The 19648-nt window shown below is 36.7% G+C and overlaps 4 protein-coding genes across 6 annotated transcripts; 3 read left to right on the top strand and 1 right to left on the bottom strand.

Annotated features, from left to right (window-relative positions):
• On the top strand, positions 315-2527 carry LOC105165350 (histidine-containing phosphotransfer protein 1-like; the record flags this gene model as incomplete). The annotated part of the gene is made up of 6 exons (XM_020694431.1): positions 315-566; positions 786-916; positions 1005-1073; positions 1355-1426; positions 1942-2014; positions 2244-2527. Coding segments are annotated over 6 exons (648 nt in total), but the record flags the coding sequence as incomplete, so codon positions are not given.
• Positions 6533-8640, top strand: LOC105165265 (probably inactive leucine-rich repeat receptor-like protein kinase At2g25790). The gene has a single exon (XM_011084221.2). The coding sequence runs from the start codon at positions 7152-7154 to the stop codon at positions 8349-8351; it is 1200 nt and encodes a 399-aa protein (XP_011082523.1). The 5' UTR covers positions 6533-7151; the 3' UTR covers positions 8352-8640.
• LOC105165264 (LEC14B protein-like) lies at positions 8819-14342 on the bottom strand. 3 transcript variants are annotated; one of them, XM_020694574.1, is made up of 11 exons: positions 14187-14342; positions 13804-14039; positions 13323-13714; positions 13001-13120; positions 11976-12053; positions 10914-11090; positions 10418-10495; positions 10038-10213; positions 9666-9845; positions 9498-9558; positions 8819-9214 (listed from the first exon to the last, which is right to left on the bottom strand). In XM_020694574.1, exons 3-11 carry the CDS (start codon positions 13704-13706, stop codon positions 9050-9052), a joined length of 1419 nt encoding a protein of 472 aa, XP_020550233.1. In that variant the 5' UTR covers positions 13707-13714; positions 13804-14039; positions 14187-14342; the 3' UTR covers positions 8819-9049. The 3 variants fall into 3 exon arrangements, with proteins under 3 accessions (XP_020550233.1, XP_020550232.1, XP_011082520.1); XM_020694573.1 differs by having other exon boundaries at positions 13323-14039; XM_011084218.2 differs by having other exon boundaries at positions 9666-9824; positions 13323-14039; positions 14187-14341.
• On the top strand, positions 14541-18443 carry LOC105165263 (pentatricopeptide repeat-containing protein At2g30780). Its single transcript, XM_011084217.2, has 3 exons — positions 14541-15083; positions 15484-16720; positions 18090-18443. The coding sequence occupies exons 1-2, from the start codon at positions 14673-14675 to the stop codon at positions 16609-16611; spliced, it is 1539 nt and encodes a 512-aa protein (XP_011082519.2). The 5' UTR covers positions 14541-14672; the 3' UTR covers positions 16612-16720; positions 18090-18443.

Genomic DNA, 19648 nt, shown 5'->3' with positions numbered 1-19648 from the left:
AATCTTGATATTCTTTTAGGATTTTTTAGGAAAGGAATGAAGAGGGTGTTCTTGATTACCCCTTCAACCCTCAAACTAAAAAAAACACGTAACTGCTTAGGCATGCTATGAAAAAATTGTTCTTTAAAATAATAATTTCAAAGAAGGAAAAAGAAAGAATTCAAATGAGGATTGACCAATGCCAATATGGATATATATAGCGACTGGGCTTTGAAAGAATACATATATTACCAAAGTAACAGAGCCCAAAACCAGTATATATATACATAGATATTTCAAAATATTATTATATATGTCTTGAAAAGAATCATTAATCACCTTCATCAAACACATTAATTACCGGCCTCTCAGCTTGGCAAGTCAATTCTTGCGTTTTAATCACATCCGCCTCCTATAAGTTAAAAGAAAAAAAAAGTTTTTGTACTTGTAAAGAGATCTGCAAGAAAGAGTTTGATTGCGTTGTGGGTACGGAAGAGAGAGAGAGGGAGAGAGAGAGAGAGACAGCGGATGTTGTCAAACAGTTGCAGAGGCAATTCATTGACTTCTCAACTTCTCTTTATCGCGAGGTATGTCTTTTTTCTTGTTTCCTTCTTGTTTGGGGTGCTCTCTGTTTTTCAAGAAAAGAGATTTGCTAATGAACTCTATTTCAAATCTGATTTACTTGAAAAAAAAAAAAGAAAAGAAAGACTGAATTTTTGCAAGAAATTTGCAGATGGACTCTTTTTATTTTGATTGATCTGACTTTATTTTCCCCCTTTCTTGCATTCCTGGTTGGTGGAACAAAGGGTTTTGTGGATGATCAGTTTGCACAGTTACAGAAACTGCAAGATGATAGCAACCCGGATTTTGTAGTTGAAGTTGTTTCACTTTTCTTTGACGATTCTGAGAAGCTTGTCAAGAACTTGGCTGTTGCTCTGTGAGCTCCTGTCTTGATCTTTTCTTGCGCCATTTCAGGTTTATGTCTTAAATTTGACCAATGTTCAATTTCAATTGAATTCGTGTAGTGAACAGCAGGTTGTAGATTATAAGCAGGTTGATGCCAATGTTCATCAGTTGAAAGGTAGCAGTTCCAGGTAATAAAACTTTGCTGTTTCTGTTCAGTATTCAGTTGTGATATCTTTAGTCCCTTTTTCCTGTCAGTATTTTATACATTCTACTGTTTCATCAATTGAATTTCCTTAGTTTGAGGTCTGTTGGTTTAGTTTGCTCATCTGATTTCAATTTTTCGCTAAGAGATGGTAGATTCAGATCTGGCTGTGGTTCTTGAATTGATAAATCATTTTGGTGGAGCTGATCTTTACTCGATTATTCTTTCACGTGGAATTCGATTTATTTATTCTTCTCAAAATACCAGCATAGGTGCAAAACGAGTCAAGGACGTGTGCGTTGTCTTCAGAAGCTTCTGTGAATCGGAGAACCATGAGGGGTGAGTTTCTATTTTGCTGTGTTTAGCATTCTCTTTGACGAGATTGTCCGTTTGCACGGAGCATTGGCTGCTTACATTGCTGAGAAGGTTCTGTATTAGAAATTAATTGCAAACATTGTACGAAACGGGATAAAGACAATGATTTATGCATTTAGAAAATGAAAGTGATCAGTATTATCAGGACGTGGCCGTTACAAGAATTTTTTGCGTCCCAGACTTGTCATTGCTGCCAAACTCTCGTGATTCATTGTGACGCATCGTCATCAGTTATTGTAGTAATGTCTGTCGTTTCAGCGTCTTCTTGTTAAAATTATGACACTATTTAGAAAGACAAGAGGTGAAAGTTTTAGCCTTCGTAGCTATGCTACCAATGTTCAGAAGTCTCCTTTCCTTGTATGTATAAAAAATGGCAATTGTGGAGTTTGTTAATGACAGTACTTTTGAATTGTATATAGTAAGATGGTTTTCTTTTCATTTTACTATAACGTTGTATAGCTGAAGACATTTTTATGCAGGTGTCTGAGATGTTTGCAGCAGGTATCCCACGAGAACAGTCTTCTGAAGAACAAGCTGCAAACGTTGTTTAGGGTGAGTTGTGTCTATCTTCGTGTTTTATGTTGAATTAATACAACTTACCATGGATAGATGGCCTAGTTTTCCCATGTGGTCTTGTCTAAACTCAAATATCCGTTGTTCGTTTGTGTACTTAACGAGCAATGGAGTAGCAGATGCCATATGTTGTCACTTGTTGTAATTCTCCTTGTCTGGATGATCTATATGTTAACTTGCTTTATAATGTCGTCCGGTTCAAATGTAGCTGGAGCAACAAATCCTGGCAGCCGGTGGGACAGTTCCCGTGCTAGAATGAAAGGAAGTTCCCGTTGTTATCATTGAACCCTGCTTCTCTGACTACTAGATTTAGATCGAATGTTGTCTGAAAAATTACACATTCGATTCTTGCTCGTTTCCTTACATCATCTTCTCTACCCCGACGATTGTAGCTGTTTCCGTTCATCGATTTCTTGTTTTGATGTAAGATTAAACCTTGCTGCTTTCTAGAATTAATTCATCATTCTGGAGTTGAATCTTAGTTCTTCACCATTTCATAAATTTCTGACAATGTTCTTTCAGCTTCTTACTTCCTACATACATACATATTTGTATAGAAATACTCATAATTCTATCAATTGAAAAAAAAAATACTTATATTTACATTTTTTCAGTCATGAAAAGCTACTGATGTGATGCCTAATCAATTGAAAATACTTGCCTGTTCTTGGATACTTTTCTTGCAACCCTATTTCTTACAACAATCAATCAAGAAATGGACATAACTGCAAAATCCTGATGAGGTTGTCTTAAGTCAATTATTGTTTTTTTTTTCTAGCTATATGATCTTAGTTCGTAAAATTGATCCTTGAAGTCCTGTTATTGCACTCATCACTGGCAGTAACTGTAGCAGTTAGCAAGATTAAATGTAGATATCTCATGTATTTTTTGTATTTTGGTGTTTTAATCTTTATTTTTCTAAAATAGTAAACCCGTCCCGTGACTTTTAAATTTTTCACAATTTTGATCCTTTAGTAGCCAGAGAATGCAAATATTGCTGGAATAAAAATTGATTTGGGGCTTTTGTATTGATCAATTTAATGGATCAAATCGCAAAAATAAATTTACATGATCTATTTTGCTATTATCGAAAAATAAAGGACTCAAATATCAAATATAAAGAATATAAAACCATAAAATTACTTTCATACTGGCAAAAATTGAGAAATGGGAACAAAGTCCCAAATTAGAACCATATTCATCTTCTCCATTGTGGAGGGCAAACTGGTCAACTTGCACAATTACACAATTTTTTTTTAAAAGATATTTACACTCCACTTTCTTGGAATTTGGTGTAATTACACGTAAAACTCATGTAGTTTGGAAATTATATCTAGTACTCCTGAACTTTGCTTTCGTCTAATAAATAAATTCTTTCGATAGCCAAAATTTACTAAATTTGCTAATATTAATAAAAAAAATGATAAAAATTGATATTTATCCTCGATTGACTTATTATTGATTTATTACAGATCGAATACTTTTTTGCCTTTATGACGATGAAGGTATATACCTCCTCACATACATTAACGTGTGGAGACGTATGAGGATAATTAGTAATAAAAAGATTTATTTAAATCCCAACAAATCAGTGATAAGTAAATTGTGGGTAAATATAGATTTTTCTCATTTTTTTCATTAACATCAGCAAATTCGGTAGATTTTGACTAAAGAGTATACTTATTTGTTAGACGAAAACAAACCTCAAATATAATAGATATAACTTTTCAAACCACAAATATCCATCAAACCTAAGAAGAGAAGAGAACAGGATAATTATTCCTTTTTATAAAGGAAAAATTGAGAGGAGATGATGAGCGTAGTTGCAACGTGCAACGGTGCAAATGCATTATTAATCAATGGTTTATTTTGTTTTGTCCTCGGCAAAAGGTGGGGGTCATTTAAGTCATTTTACTCTTTTCTATATGAGGTCTAATAATGATAACGATAATAATAATATATTGTACCATCTCTATGAGTTAATAATTATGTCATTTTCTTCTCAAATTAATAGAATAATGAAAATTAAGAATTTGTTCCCAAGAGTGATTAAATAGTGAAAATATAATCCCAATAATTTCCTAATGTCACTTTTTAGAGACAATATTTATATTAGTAATTTCCTTTTCTTTTTTTTTTATATAAAAATTTATATAGCTTCGACTTCCATAACCACCATAGCTTCGTCTCCCCAACCTATTTTATTGGTTGAGTTAACATATAAATACGAAGGCTACTGATACTATTAATTCAAAATTACTCGATAATTTTTTTTCCTGATCTGCTTTCATCTATTATAGTTACTTTCTTAATTCTCAAATAAATTACCATAAGTATTCTTTAGCGATAATTACACTTTCCTTTCCTGAGGTTTGGTGTAATTATACGTATATCCCATGTGGTTTGGAAAATTACATTTAGCATTCCTGAGGTGTGCTTTCGTGTAACAAATAAGTCCCTTAATTAGTTAGGTATTAACAGAAAATTTGATGAAAATCTATATTTACTCCTGACTGACTTATTATGGATTTATTGCAAGTTAAATGGATCTTTTATGGTCAAATTTATACTCATACGTCTTCACACCCTGATGCATGTGAAGATGTATATCTTCACCATTTTAAGGGCAAGTTAGTTGGAAAAAAAATTATTTCACCTGTAATAAGTTAATCGAGGACAAATACCAATTTTTATTCAATTTTTTTTTGTTAATTTAAGCAAATTCAGTAAATTTTCACTAATTAGGGGATCTATTTGTTAGAAGAAAATAGATTTCAGGTGCAATGGATGTAATTTTTCATATCATAGGGAGTTTATATATAATAACACAAAACATCGTGGGATGGAATTATAATTATCCCTATTCTTTATCCACTAATATATTGCAAATTTACATTATTATAAACTAAGATCATTTTTTCAATAATTAGACAATAAAACAAGTAGAAAGTGGTAAAATAATAATAATAACAATAAAACAAAGTAAAGTTTTGTAAAAAAAAAAAGGGGGGGGGGGGAAATGGGGGGAAATTATGGTGTGTGGTCCAAGTACAATTAATGACAAGAGCTAAAATTAAGAGTAGTTAAATCATCCATTACTAATCATAATAATCAATATTAATTAGTCAAGACATTTAGTTGATTTCAATGATTACTCAACTACCCCCTAATTATAATAATTGCTACTAAAATTATCAAACTAACCCTCTTTTCTACCTATTAATAAATGAATAATTAGTTACTATAATTGATGTTAATGGCTTCAAAGCCCAGAGGGCAAAAGCACATTCCAGTGCAAGGGAACAACTTCACAGGCCCAAACCTTGCTGGCCCATCCAATATAAGAAGACTGGAGGGCCACCACCCCGATAAGCCCAATTTTCATCGTTCTATTGATGAGGCAACACTTAATCTAGGTCTGATATTAACTAGCTCAATGTCGATCCATCTTATCCAATACATCAACCTTATTTGATATACCCAATGCCACCTCACCTTAAAAGGGGACCACCAGGATCCTAATTGCTAACTAGTTCCGACTGGTAAAAAATACAAGTAACTGTATGTTTTTGTTTTCGACTATATTGTTGCTGATTGACAGGTTCTTTCTTGACTGTCATAAATCTCAAACAGCATGTCCAACAATAAGATAAGTATTATTCCTAAGAAATAGACATTTCAAGGATTTCAGGGATATCTCAATCTTCCACAAACGATCTCTAAAACTCTCACAACCTATTCATATTAACAGGGATCCGTGTAAGTCAAAATAAGTAATTATTTACCATAAATCCCTCGAATTTGAATTGGACAGAATGGCCAAATTCAGTAAAATTCAAGACCCATATCCCGTGATAAAGTTCATGCATTTGTGAAATATAGTGGATGTTTGTATAATTTAGTCTATTTGTGTAGTTTGACTTAATTTAAGAGAGTGTGAATATAATTGATCCTAAATTATAGTGTTCATGAATTCAACACATGAAATATATTATGAAATTAAATGTATCTCTAACTTAAAAATGATTGTGGCAGACTCCAATGATGTATAGATGGTAAAGGAATTAAACAACATGAAACATAATCAAATTCAAAGAGGATCTTAACCAAGAAATCTGGGTTCCAAAATGAAAAAAACAAGAGTAGAAATGATTGAAGGTTAGGTAGCAAGGCCTATAATTCTTTCATCCATCATACTTGGTTTCTACTCAAAGTCCAACTCCAAGCTCTTAGGGTTGGTTGGTTGGTTGGTTGTAGTCTGTACCAAGGTAGAATGAGAAGTCTGTGAATGTCCAAAAGTAGTTTGATCAGTCCATCTCCAGCTGTGCCCCAATCTGACGTGGCGTCCTTCTGTTACAGGTCACATTTATTACATGCCTCCACAGGTCACTCTCCACCACCACCCTCCCCCTCCCCCTCCCCCTCCCCCTCCATTCTTTAGTCAAACAATAAAAAAGAAATGAAATGTTGTAAAGATAAAAGAGTAGTCCTCACCCCAAATGGTCACGTGCCTCCAGGCCCACCCGCAAAACCCGACCCGGATGACCACCTGTCTCTCCGAGCCTCGGCCTCCACGTCGGCTCGGACAACCGTTTGTCCCTCCGAACCTCCATTAATAAACAAATGCAAACCCCCCATATAATTTAACCAAAAATCAGTCACAATATCCCAGAAATTCAAGAAAACTCCAACAGCAAAATGAAGACCTGTGTCTTGTAATTGTAATTGCCCCGCACGCCACTCTTCCCACTACTACACACACACCACACGCAGTAAGTAGAGAAACAACAAGAACCTGCAGCAAGTTCGCCATTTCCCATTCTCCCATCTTCTCCCACAAGCTGAAGTACCCGGAGAAACCGATCGAGAAAAAGACCCCCCATCATTTTCTTGAATCTCGATCGAGTTTTTCTTCTCTCTCTCTCTCTCTCTCTCTCTCTCCTCCTCTTTGCTTTCCTGTGAAGCCACTTCTGCTCTCGGTGACCGCTGTCTCCATTAAAGCTTTCACGTATTTCAGAAAGCCGTCATCTTCACCTTCACGAGAAAGCTTCTCAAAACCCCTTTATAAAACCTCTCTTGCTTCTGCAATTTCTTCATTCAATAATATTTGAGGAAAATGAAGGGTTTTTTCAGGAGAATGAACGCTGTTGCCCATTGGGTTTTGTTTTTGCAGTGTGGTCTTCTCGCGCATGCAATGCTGAACCCCATTGATTTCTTGGCGTTGCAATCGATTAGGAAGGGCTTGAACGATTTGCCCGGGTCCAGTTATTTTGCTTCCTGGGATTTCACTTCGGACCCCTGTAATTTCGCCGGCGTTTATTGTGATGGAGATAGAGTGATCGCTCTGAATCTCGGTGATCCTCGTGCCGGCTCGCCTGGCTTGACGGGCCGAATCGACCCCGCGATCGGTAAGCTCTCTGCTCTGGCTGAGTTGACCATTGTTCCGGGTCGGATTTACGGGACTCTGCCCCACACCCTTTCCCAGTTGAAGTACCTGAGGTTTTTAGCTATCAGCCGCAATTTTATCACCGGCGAGATTCCTGCGGGTCTGGGACAGCTCCGGGGTCTGCAAACTCTTGATCTTAGCTTCAACCAACTGACGGGAAGCATCCCATTTTCCATTGGGACGTTACCGGCGTTGTCTAACGTCATTCTCTGCCACAACAGGCTCACCGGTTCGGTTCCGCCGTTTGTTTCTCAAACTCTAACCCGGTTGGACTTGAAACACAACGACCTCTCCGGTTCGCTACCTCCACTTGGACTTCCTCCCTCGCTCCAGTACCTCTCATTGTCATGGAACCGCCTATCGGGGACGGTGGACCGGGTTTTGTCACGCTTAAGTCAGCTAAACTACATAGACCTCAGTATGAACCAATTCACCGGTTGCATCCCGGGAAATCTGTTCAGTTTCCCAATCAGCAACCTCCAACTGCAGAGAAACCAGTTCACGGGTCCGGTCCAACCGGTTGATCAGGTGACAATCCCCACAGTGGATCTGAGCTTCAACCGGCTGTCAGGTGAAATATCACCAATGTTCTCGACGGTTCAGAGTTTGTATCTAAATAACAACCGGTTCACGGGGCAGGTGCCGGGTAGCTTCGTGGACCGGCTATTAGCGGCCAACATACAGATACTATATTTACAGCACAACTATCTGACGGGGATAGAGATAAATCCAACGGTGGAGATTCCGCTGAGCTCCTCACTGTGTTTACAGTATAATTGCATGGTCCTGCCCATACAGACACCCTGCCCTTTGAAGGCTGGTACGGAGAAATCAAGGCCTACTTCACAATGCATAGAGTGGAGAGGGTAAGATGGGGAATTCAGCTCATAAGAGAAGAGAAGAGGGGTATAATAGGAAATGCACGCTGGGGGGGGTGGGGGTAGGTATGAGAAATCAAGAAATCATTTTATTGATTCTTTGGGGGGTAATATGGGTAAAGAAGAATATATTACTGTAATAATAATTTTATTCTTTATTATTATTATTATTATTATAATTTTTGTATGGAGTGAGTGAAGGAAAATGAATGTTGTATGTATGACACTGTTTTCTTGTATTCACATTTTGCGAGAATACTGTTGAGCCGCAGAAGACGTTGGGAGTTCTTATAATATAATGTTGCGTGTATTTTGACACTGTTCGAGCATCCATCCGATCGGATTGCGTCGTGTTTGGATGTAGAATTGTAAAAAAGAATAATATTTCATTACTTTTAAAAATATCATATCCTCATTATACTTTTATCTCGTATCGAATCACATATTCAATACCAAGTCTCGTTTTTTCTCAATGAGATGAAATCATATACTACAATCATGACAAAATCTACAACGTCCTGGAACAAGAATTCAAATCATTCTTAGTAGACTGCATATTATGGTGTACAGCATACAATCCTTAGCCTTGTAGTTTTCTATGTACATTTCCTGGTACAAATCGTTTAACACCTTATTCAACAGTTAAGAGGACACTATGAATACATGGTATGGGGATTGATTGCTATATCATCATGCAATTGGACTTACAGGTGCCAGCCCTTTTCCAGGGAATTCCCATTTCACCACTTCTCCGTCCCAAGACGAGCTCACCAAAATTGGGTAATTCGGGTGCCAACTACAGTCTCTCACCGTAGATCTGTGGTACTGCAGCTTTTCAACTTGGGCACCGCTCACCTGCCAAACTCGTCAAACGTATAGATGTATTAGTAATTGAGTTAAACAATAGTCGTCACTGGAAAGGGATAATTAGATTGAGATGCTGGGATTTGTGTATGTGTTACGACAGCCATGCAACGCCAATGACATTTTTGGATTTTAGATTTCCATTTGAAAATGGGATGATCAGAGCAGCGTATGTAATGTGAAGCATAACTACAGGGCGCATCAAGTCGTGTGCTGGGAAAAGGGTTGAAGTGTTCAGTTAAAATGGGATGAGTGCAGGGCATCTAGTACATACCAAATCATAAATGTAGATGCATGAATCATGGGATCCGGTGTAGATGTACTTCTGGCCGGTGCTGCCAATGACGAAAAGAGAGATAATGAGCATGTTAATTTGGATAGGCAGGTGTATAAAGTATGACGGAAGAACCAAAGTACTTGATTAGATGGTCTTAGCATTTACCTATACTCTGGCGAGAAGTAACAACGGATGAGTGTACGCAAGACAGAATGTCCTTTATATGTAGCTACTGATTGATCATATGGATGCTGCAACTTTCTTGCATGCAGAGGGTAGTCCATCCATCTGTAATCCCATTCATAGTCCCTGTATCCTCGATAGCTGAAAAGGGACAAATGGGAGCTTGAGGGGGGAGAGAGAGAGAGAGGGGCAGACATGCAAGACTACGTGAGCATTACTTTAAATATGATATTAATTAATCCACCATTATCAAAAGACACTGATGTGCTCTATCGGATTAACATGTAAGCCATGAATCATAAATCGAAATATTAAGGTAGAGGACTGTGCAGCAAAGCATCAAACAGAGCATACTAAGCAGCATTAGATGACATTTTCCGAACATCCCAAAGTTTGATGGCTTGATCTTTGCCGTTGGATATTAAATACCGACCATCTCCACGGCTATCAACAAATGTTATGCCTTCAAGGTGGCCCACAAGGATCCCTGCCGGTTTGCCTTTGGCTGTAAAGCAGCGTCTGTCCCAGACCTATATACGAAGAGCAAGTAACATTGACTTGTTCAGACAGAATAGAACTGTGTTACTCAATATAGGCATCCTACACTTATAGATCTAAAGAATGAGAGAACAGAGAATTCGCAGATCACGCCAGATAAAATGGCATCACATCCTCAAATGGTAGAGCATAAAAAATTGTTCACCAATGCCTAGCCCTGGACAAGAGAAGCGTACCTTACAAAAATTGTCATCACTCCCAGAATAAATGAGATGGCCACTCTCATCAGCAAAACACACGGTATTGACATCAGACTGCATGAAAATGAGAAAAATGTAGTGTCAAATTCCTACTACCTAAAACTTTTGAATCTTCTGAGTAATTATTGTAGTTCCAGACAGAGTGGTTGACAACATGACCCTCAAAGAGCAAGGATAAACATTGAGCTGTTTGCACCAAGTAGAATGACCCCATGTTATTTGCATTGATATTTTATGGATAGCAACAGTTCATTTACCTCTTAGTTCAGCAATCTAATTTAGGCAGCTGATCTTAGTTCACATTTATAGAAACTAAACATTTACCTCTTAGTTCACATTGTAGAAACTAAACACTCAAAAGTAAATAGCAATTATTGTTCATATTGTTTTAAGTGAAAGAGTCAGTTGTTCACTCGAAGTGGTTTCAATCCATATGTCATTTTTAAGATATTGCTTATCACGACAACAGTACCATGTGCGCTGAAATTCGAAGAGAGAGCTTTTTTGCTTCAAGGTCATAAACGTATATATTCCCATTGCTGCTTCCCGCGACAACTTCTTGCCCATCAGTTGAGAATTTCACAGAGAATATTCCAAAAGAATATCCTCCGTCATCAGGAGAAGAGAAATCCAAACCGTCATGAATTTCCTGCATCATACAGAAGTCAAATTTGAGCCACTTTTAACCAAGAAAAATTCAAATCCAGATCACCAGACAGAAGGAAACTGGCGTTCAACTCCGAAGACGCAATTGAACAAGACAGAGAACAGTCCGAAATAAGGTAATAACACCATGACTTGATTTTTAGTGATAATTGTTCCAAGTCCAAGAGGAAAACTGATGGAGACTCCAATCTAAGCATGAGGAAACAAATAGATATACATCAGAGTGCAAAGGGTGTACATGTTGAAGTTATGTAAAAGATCCTAGGAAACCATATTACAAAGAGCACTGATAGGGGTACATATCCATGTATTGAGTTGTGCAAGAATGAATATCTGCATGGCCAACCCTTGTCCACATGTCAAATGCTAGACAAAGATACAAATTCTCTACATAAGGGTCCCTGAGAAATTACAAATACAATTTTGATAGAAACTATTCTTTTTCTGGCTTTTGATGGCCTCCCTCACTTTCAGTTCAGCTTAAAAGATTTCTAAAGAAGGTCTGAATCGCGAAGGGAAAAGAATAAGTCCATTCCCCAAGCGCAAGTCAACGGTTTAAAGATACTAGAAAAGAATGACAGGTGGAAATCCCACAATTGGAAAATATACATGGAAAGCAACTATTCCCTATTTTTGCATAGAGCAGCACCGAGAAGTCATCATTCGCCACTTCGTGATGACCCCTCTAAGGTAAATAATCTAATGATACGGTTTGTTGCTAGCCAAGACTAAAAGAAGTAAGCTCAGCCTATAAGGTCTTGCTTAGATAACCAAAAATTTTCGCATGCAGAAAGTGCAATGCATAAATATGAAGTCTCATTCAGTAGCTTCGGAAATATAAATAATAAACAACAATGAAACTTCATACAGTGATGTTTGCAAGCGATTCTCTCGTCGCAGATCCAGCATTAACAATATGAATAATTGGTGACATGCTAGCATAGACCTGCAGTCAGAACATTCAATGAAACAAAACAAGATCACAACCAACAAAATCAGATTTCATGCAAAAGTTACAAAGTAAAATTATAAAAAATGTTATGTTATAATGTGCACAAACCTCAGGTAATAATGCATATAACTAGTCATCTTTATATAACCTTGTCAATGTGATGTTTGACTGCTATTCTTCAATTTTTATAAACGAATCCACCAATTACTTTCAATTTATTGTCTGTGTTAACAAATTCCAAAGGCCATGTCGTGCCTTATGCACTTACAGTCGTTCCGACCAGTCTTTAGCAATTGTACTGCACTCTAATACATCGTATGGAACAGTTAATCTCCAGCAATTCAACTGTCTGAAACTATTACCTGAGTAGCCTAACAAAAAGGTATAAACAGCCTGGGCAGCTAACACATAACCAGACCATGATAAGACGTATATACGCATGGTAGATGCTGAAGGCCGTGGGAGAAAATTGCTCTTCCCTTCATCTAATATTTTTCCTATATAAGTATAGTATTATAAGCCTCAGAGGTTATCAAACTTGTCTAGGCTATTCAAGGCCCCTGCAAACTTATATTGTGAGGCAGAGACAATTGGCAGAGTAAAACACGGGCATTCTTTCCACAAACTTGGCCATGGGCTGGTGAATGCCTGCAAACTTGAATTATGAGGCAACTACAACTGGTAGAAACCATGGGGATTTTTTCTATCTTATGGCAGAAACACAAGGCATATTGTGCTTGTCAACCAAACTCCTGTAAATTGATGGAAACACCTTGAACTCCATCTGTTGACTCATCAGGAAGAACATTGAAACATCTTGAACATCGGTCTTGTATCCTTATGAGTGGAAGCAGGCATGCATATTACTGAGTATGATTTAATGGAAAAATCTAGAAATGATTCTTACATATTTTTCCAATACTCTACGCATGAGAACTTACAAGGCGTCTTTGATCCGGTGAAAGGGATGTATCGGTGATTGTCCATCTTAAGCTTCTGGCCCGAATATTCTTCTGGACTTTCCATCCTCCATCAACATCATATATTCTAATTTGACTTCCCTGTTTCAGAAGAATAAATAAGACCAAGGATAAAGGAAGAACATTAATGCTGCACAAACTGAGGGGATTGCAGATAATCCAGTTGGTGATCATAAATTCAGAAGAACTTCTGAGCTGAATTTATAAGTATAACTGAAATATAAACAACAAGACTTTTCTTCTGATTCGTTTTTAAGCTCATTATTGCAGTAAGCAGTAGTACCTGAAATGCAGCAACAAAAAGGGAGCCATCAGCAGAAAATTGTGATACATAAGCCCTTGTGGACATCTGATCCACAACCCACGGACCGTTCACAGGCAGATATTTACTCAGAACATGACGACAATCTCCTGATGAGAACCTTCCTCTTCCTGAAAGATTTGCTTCTCGACCCGCCAGCATTTTTGTAGTTGAAACGGGAAACTGACGTCTCCCTGGAAGAACTCTGCTCAAATTCTCATGTGGCCCTGATTGTAGCTTTGTTAGCTGAGCAATATCATGGTCCGAAAAGTCCAACTTTCTATCGAGCCAAGGACACCCAACAGGCTCGTCGGTTGAACTATCATCTCCAGATTCTATCTCTAACTTACTAAAAGCATACCCCATATCTTCAGCTACAAACAACATTTTAAACACTCCTCACGTAGGTGATCCTTCATACAATTATGCAGTAGAATTTAGTCATACCAAACCAGCAACACACCTGTGAATTTGGAGGCCCAAATGTTATTTCACTTCTATGTATGAACAAGAATAATCAGAACCCACATATATGCGGACACAGTCCCTGCAAGCTAGAATTTACTAATTTTTTAAACAACAGCACCCTTGCTAGTTCATCCCATCCTGTATTTTCCAAGAAACACACAAGTCGACACTTCTTGGAGTTGACTTCACCACAACCCAAAGCATTCAAGAGAAGTTCTTGGTAGAAATCTCCTATATAAAACGAAAAAGCAAAGGAATTCAACAAGAAGTAAGTGGAATTTACAACATATGAATGAGCTGCTTACAGCCAAAAGGAAACGAGAAAGAAAAGGATTGAGATTCGACTTTAATCATAAGCTTGATACAGTCAACACTCACCTCTGCGCACCTTTTCTTGAAAAAAATGGGAAGATGATAGATGAATTTGAATTTATTTTCTATAATGGGATTTCTAAGTTGAGGCTTCTTGTGTGGACTAAGACTGAGTTCCATAATTATTGAATCCTTATCCATTTTGTTATAATTTCATGAGCAGATAAAAATAGAACTTTGGCAATTAAAAAATATTAGCGCACGAGAACAGCGGGCAATGGTATGAATATATATGATAGAATCATAGACAGAGTGATTGGGCCAATATCAACCAACATCTCGAATACTTGGGCCTTGTGGTCCGAGAAATAGATTTGTACGGCTCATCTGAAGCCCAAAATCTGGTCCGCCAGCTTTCTGTCTGGCAGCCTACCTTCTCCTCTCACTTCCGATCTTGATTTTCCCCAAAACCCCATCAAAAACCCTAATCCTCAGAAACCCCAACGGGGCAAAAGAAAAAATGCATAAAATTCTATACCATTTCACCTCTAAATGATGAAACGAGTGTTGAGAGTTTCCGAATTCCGGAGATACCAAACAATTACCGTTTCCTCCCTCAATTCCCTTAGTACAATCACAAAGCCCTCAGTCCCAAATCAATTTATTCGAGAGCATGTAACTCAAACGCCTCATAGCAATGGAAGTCAGACGGTGTTGCCTGATATTATATCCCTATTCTCAGATAAATGGAGTTATAATACTGCCGAGACGATATCCAAAGAAATTCTGAGAGAAAAAGTTGCCAAGTTGAAAGACGAGGTTGTGGAACAAAAAGATGATGTGGAGAAACTGGAGAAAGCTTTAGATGAAAAGGGTGTCTCTCTGTTTAGGAGGTATCCCGATGGATCTGCAGTAGTCGAGCTCTTGACGCAGCTAAAGCCTTTTCCCTATTTAGCTATGGAGGTGAATTATTTTTCAAGATCTTCTTTCTCTGTTTCTAATTGCATTTCGTTATAACATATTAGTTCGTGATAACGGTTTGGAAGAAGTATCCTTCATCGGTGGGAAGATAATAAAGTAAAGGGTCCACGAAGTTTTTCTGTTTTGTATGTGTGTGTGTGTGTGTTTTATTTCTATTGTTGCATGAATTGCTTGTGTTTAGTTAAATGCGCATTTGATGTTTGATTGATAAACTTATGATAATGTGATGATGTTTGTCCTAAAAGAACCATGATGCTGTGTTAGATTACTTTCTTGGTTTAGATTTGAAAAGATTTTGCATTTGTTCCAATTCCATGAGCCCTCATTCGTGGGTCAAAACACATTACATTAGAAGTTGGATTTATCAGTCGGGTCATGCCAGATTCTCAACTGGAGGAGGAAACAACTGGACTATGCTGCACCGATGACAGTGGAGGAGTATGCAAAGGGAATTGCTATTGCTGGTAGATTGAAGAATGTTGATCTTGCAGTTGAGCTTTTTAAAGAGGCTTCCAACAAACAATTAAAGGCAACATCTTTATTTAATGCACTGATGAGTGTTTACACGTATAATGGTTTAGTTATGCGGTGTCAGTCCTTGTTTCACGATCTAAAGATGGAAGCCAAGTGTACTCCATCAATCATAACGTACAACATACTTATTTCAGCATTTGGTCGTCTGATGCTTGTAGATCACATGGAAGCAACTCTTAGGGAGATAAAGGAGTTAAACCTTACTCCGACTATCCATACGTACAAAGGTTTAATTGCTGGTTATATTACAGCATGGATGTGGGAAGAAATGGAAAAGACTTACCGAATAATGAAAGCAGGCCCGATCAAACCTGATATAGATATCCATCTGCTAATGCTTCGAGGATATGCCCACTCTGGTAAGCTGGAAAAGATGGAAGAAATATATGAGATGGTAAGGGATCATGTTGATCATAAAGAAACTCCACTGATTAGAGCCATGATATGTGCATACTGTAGGAGTTCTCATGTTGCTAGGGTTGAAAAGGTCGAGAAACTGCTCAGACTGATTCCTGAACACGAGTATAGGCCTTGGTTGAATGTTCTCTTGATTTGTTTATATGCAACAGAGGATTTGTTGGAGCAAATGGAAAATTCAATTAATGAGGCATTTGAGCATAAAGCCTATGTCACAACTGTCGGCGTAATGAAATGCATCATCTCAAGTTATTTCAGGCACAATGCAGTGGACAAGCTTGCTGACTTTGTGCAGCGGGCAGAACATGCAGGTTGGAAAGTGTGCCGATCTCTTTACCATTGCAAAATGGTTATGTACGCATCACAGATGCGCATTTCTGAAATGGAGAGGGTTCTTGATGAAATGGATAGAGTAAATATGCACTTGTCGAAGAAAACATTTTGGATTTTGTACCATGCATATCAAAGGTGGGGTCCACGAAATAAGCTGGAGCAGGTTGTTGGAATGATGTGCAAACATGGATATAAAGTACCTTTGGATGCATGCAATTCATTGTAATACTTCCTTGAATCGCAAAAGTCTGTTGGAATTCCTGAGCAAGAACGAAACTGATAATAGTCCAAGGGTTGCTATGAAAGATGAATTACAAGTTCCATCAAATTCAAAGGTAAACTTACTGATGCTATCGTCTGAAATTCCTCTTATTTTTGACTTGTGAATTGTGGTTTATTAAATGGGAAAAGTTGTGTCATCTGCTGTATGCACCTAATTACTTGGAATTTTTATTTGTCCATGCTTCATGGTATCAAATGATCACTCGGTAGGAGTGTTAGTGTTCACACCATTATGACAGTGAGCCAAAAAGATGTAATTAGCTTAAGTACTAAAATGCTGGCTTTTTAGCATTTTTTGTTGTGTTAATGATATGTTAAAGTACTTTCAAGAATTACCTGAAAGTATCATCCTATTACGTGATGCTTTTCAAACTATTTGGTGCGTAGTGATGTCGGCCATGCTTCACAGTATCATGTGATGAATAAGTAGGAGTACTGGTCTTGAAATCATTATAGCAGTGGATCAAAAAAATGTTACTAGTATGTTGGCATTTCAATATCTCTTTTTTGTGGGCTTGAAATGTTGAAGTATCTTGAAAAGAATTGGCTTGAAAGTGTAATCTTAATATGTGTCACTGATCTGACGGTATTCCAAATCCCTGCACACCCAAACACAATTAGAGGAAAAAGGAAAGGAAAATACTAGACACAAAGATCGGAATTTCAATCCTAACAGTGGTGCTATATTATTTATTTCTGTCTGATTACAGAAATGAATTAGGCATCCTGTACTTGCCTCCCTCGCTTTTCTTGCTATGTAGTCCCACATGTTTTGGAATTTGGAGACGCATTGAACTTTTAGCAGGCTGCCCAACATATGGTTCTTCCTCGTTTAGTTATTAGTTTACTGTCATCCTACTCAGTAGAATTCTGTATTCTTGCTTTGTCGACGATTTTCATCAGCCTCTAAGATTTCCTTGTGGTATAAAGGTCAATAATTTACCACTAGACCTGATACCAGTTAAATAAAAAAAGGTAACTGCATCAAACGCAGTAGGACTCAGCTTATAGCACAAGGAAAATACAGTCAAGGACTCAAGTAATTAAAACACCATCCTGGTACCCGACTGAGAAAATTAGGTCTCACTAACCCCACTTGCGAGAAAATTTTATGAACCAGTTGGAGAACCAAGATTTTAGCATGCGCATAAAGCACCAAGTTTCAGTAGCATATCAGTAAGCAAACTATGCGTTTCTTATCTATATTTGTATATTTCTCTTTTTTTTATCTTCACTCTCTCTTTCTTGACTTAATCTCTTTTCAATTTCTCGCATCCTTGTCTGCATTGTGGCTGATCTGGTTACGAGTTTCACATTTTATTCGATAGCCAAGAAACTAGAAAGACACATACATATTTCAGGATGGATATCGGGCATCATAGTCCCCCAAGTTGATAACAATTCTGTGATCTTTTTATGCAGAGCTTCCATACATTTCTTGGACGTTGCTAAGATCCTCCCGCCTGAGGAGGACGTCAACTCCCAATTAACCGAAGCCATCCTTCACATCAGTTTCGAATCTCATTATACTGTGTTGCCTGGTGTTGTATAATAAATAAGAGTGATACATGATGATCATCTTCAATTTGCAAGTAGAAAGACATTTCCAGATTGATTCTTGTGATCATTCATATCTGAGATTACCCCTTATTGCCTCAATCTTTTTCACCAGAAACCACACTGCTCATTGTGTTTAATGTACTATAACTTCTCCACACTTTGTCATATTAGAGCCTCTTTACACCTCAAAATTTCAATGAATTTGCATTTTTGACTGAATATAATGTGCTCCAATTGTTTCATTCATATTTCATTCTCTTAAGGCCTGCCCCATTTTTAACATAATTAAGTCTAAATTCCATGTAATTAGTACGAAAATCGAGCTTTTTTTATATTTTGTGTATGCGATGGATAGATACATGGATTAAAGTTTCGTTTCTAGCGCATGTTTTTAAGTAAATAAATACAAGAAAATTTTCAGAAATGTTTCGGAAACGCTACAGAAAGCTTGTAAAATTAAAGAAACATATAGAATAATATTTAAAATATTACATTTCTCTTTCTAGTTCAAAGATATCTGTTCTAAATTTGTATGATTTATGTCAATCAAAATAATCTATTTTCATGTAGTGTAACTATATATTTGGAGTTGATATTTGATGAAGTTGTTATTGGAACTAAATAATAATATGGTATTTATTTTTTATCTATGTTATCAACTATTTTGATTACATTGATATATATAATATGCATATACGCATATAATATTACTAAATTTTTCGTAATATTCTATCAGTTATCATTAAATAAAATATTTATATGTGATATCAATAATTTATGTATTTGTAGCTAAAAGTATGAGATAAATATATCCTAGGAAAATCAAGAAACGGGGAGTATTTCTAAAAAAAATAGATAATTTCAAAACTATCATCTATTTTTATTTTCATAAAATTGAAAATGAAAACTTTTTTATAATTTCAAAGAAAACATAAGGAAATTTTAAACGATGGATCGATACATAGACTATGGATTTCAATGGCTATTTAATCTTTTTGTAAATGTTAAGATTTTTATACTTATAAAAATAAACGCACATAGCCATTATAAAATATATTTTTTTTAACAAAACTCGTCGGAATATAACTTAATTTTATCATAATTAACCTCGTAATATTCAAATAAAAAACTAGTAGTTTAAATTACTAAACTACCATATTTCCTACTCTCATTCTTTCTAAATTTTTAAAAAAGAACCAAATATTAAAGTAATTTGAACATGAAGATCATAGAATAAATAAAGATAGGAGAATAGAACAAATATTGATGAAGAAACAAAAGTCAAATGTAATATTACAATAAATGTTGACTTATTGATAAATAAATTTAAAAAAAAAAAAAGAGGTGCATAATAATCTATATAATAAGAAAGTAAGATTGTGAATGAAATAAGGAAATTTGGTGGAGGGTCATTGTTATTT

Source organism: Sesamum indicum, linkage group LG6 (genome assembly GCF_000512975.1).
Source record: "Sesamum indicum cultivar Zhongzhi No. 13 linkage group LG6, S_indicum_v1.0, whole genome shotgun sequence".
Classification (NCBI taxonomy): Eukaryota; Viridiplantae; Streptophyta; class Magnoliopsida; order Lamiales; family Pedaliaceae; genus Sesamum; species Sesamum indicum.
Note: the sequence above shows the minus strand (reverse complement) of the source record. Positions and strands in the feature narration are given on the sequence as shown.

Excerpts from the sequence above, each read along its gene's own strand:
- LOC105165264 (XM_020694573.1), bottom strand. The coding sequence starts at position 13,727 with ATGTTGTTTGTAGCTGAAGATATGGGGTATGCTTTTAGTAAGTTAGAG. Across the intron at positions 10,214-10,417 it reads GTGATGACAATTTTTGTAAG|GTCTGGGACAGACGCTGCTT; the intron begins GTACGCTTCTCT and ends CTTCGTATATAG. Across the intron at positions 9,846-10,037 it reads ATGTCATCTAATGCTGCTTA|CTCCCATTTGTCCCTTTTCA; the intron begins GTATGCTCTGTT and ends TCCCCCCTCAAG.
- LOC105165263 (XM_011084217.2), top strand. The coding sequence starts at position 14,673 with ATGATGAAACGAGTGTTGAGAGTTTCCGAATTCCGGAGATACCAAACA. Across the intron at positions 15,084-15,483 it reads TTCCCTATTTAGCTATGGAG|ATTCTCAACTGGAGGAGGAA; the intron begins GTGAATTATTTT and ends GGGTCATGCCAG.
- LOC105165265 (XM_011084221.2), top strand. The coding sequence starts at position 7,152 with ATGAAGGGTTTTTTCAGGAGAATGAACGCTGTTGCCCATTGGGTTTTG.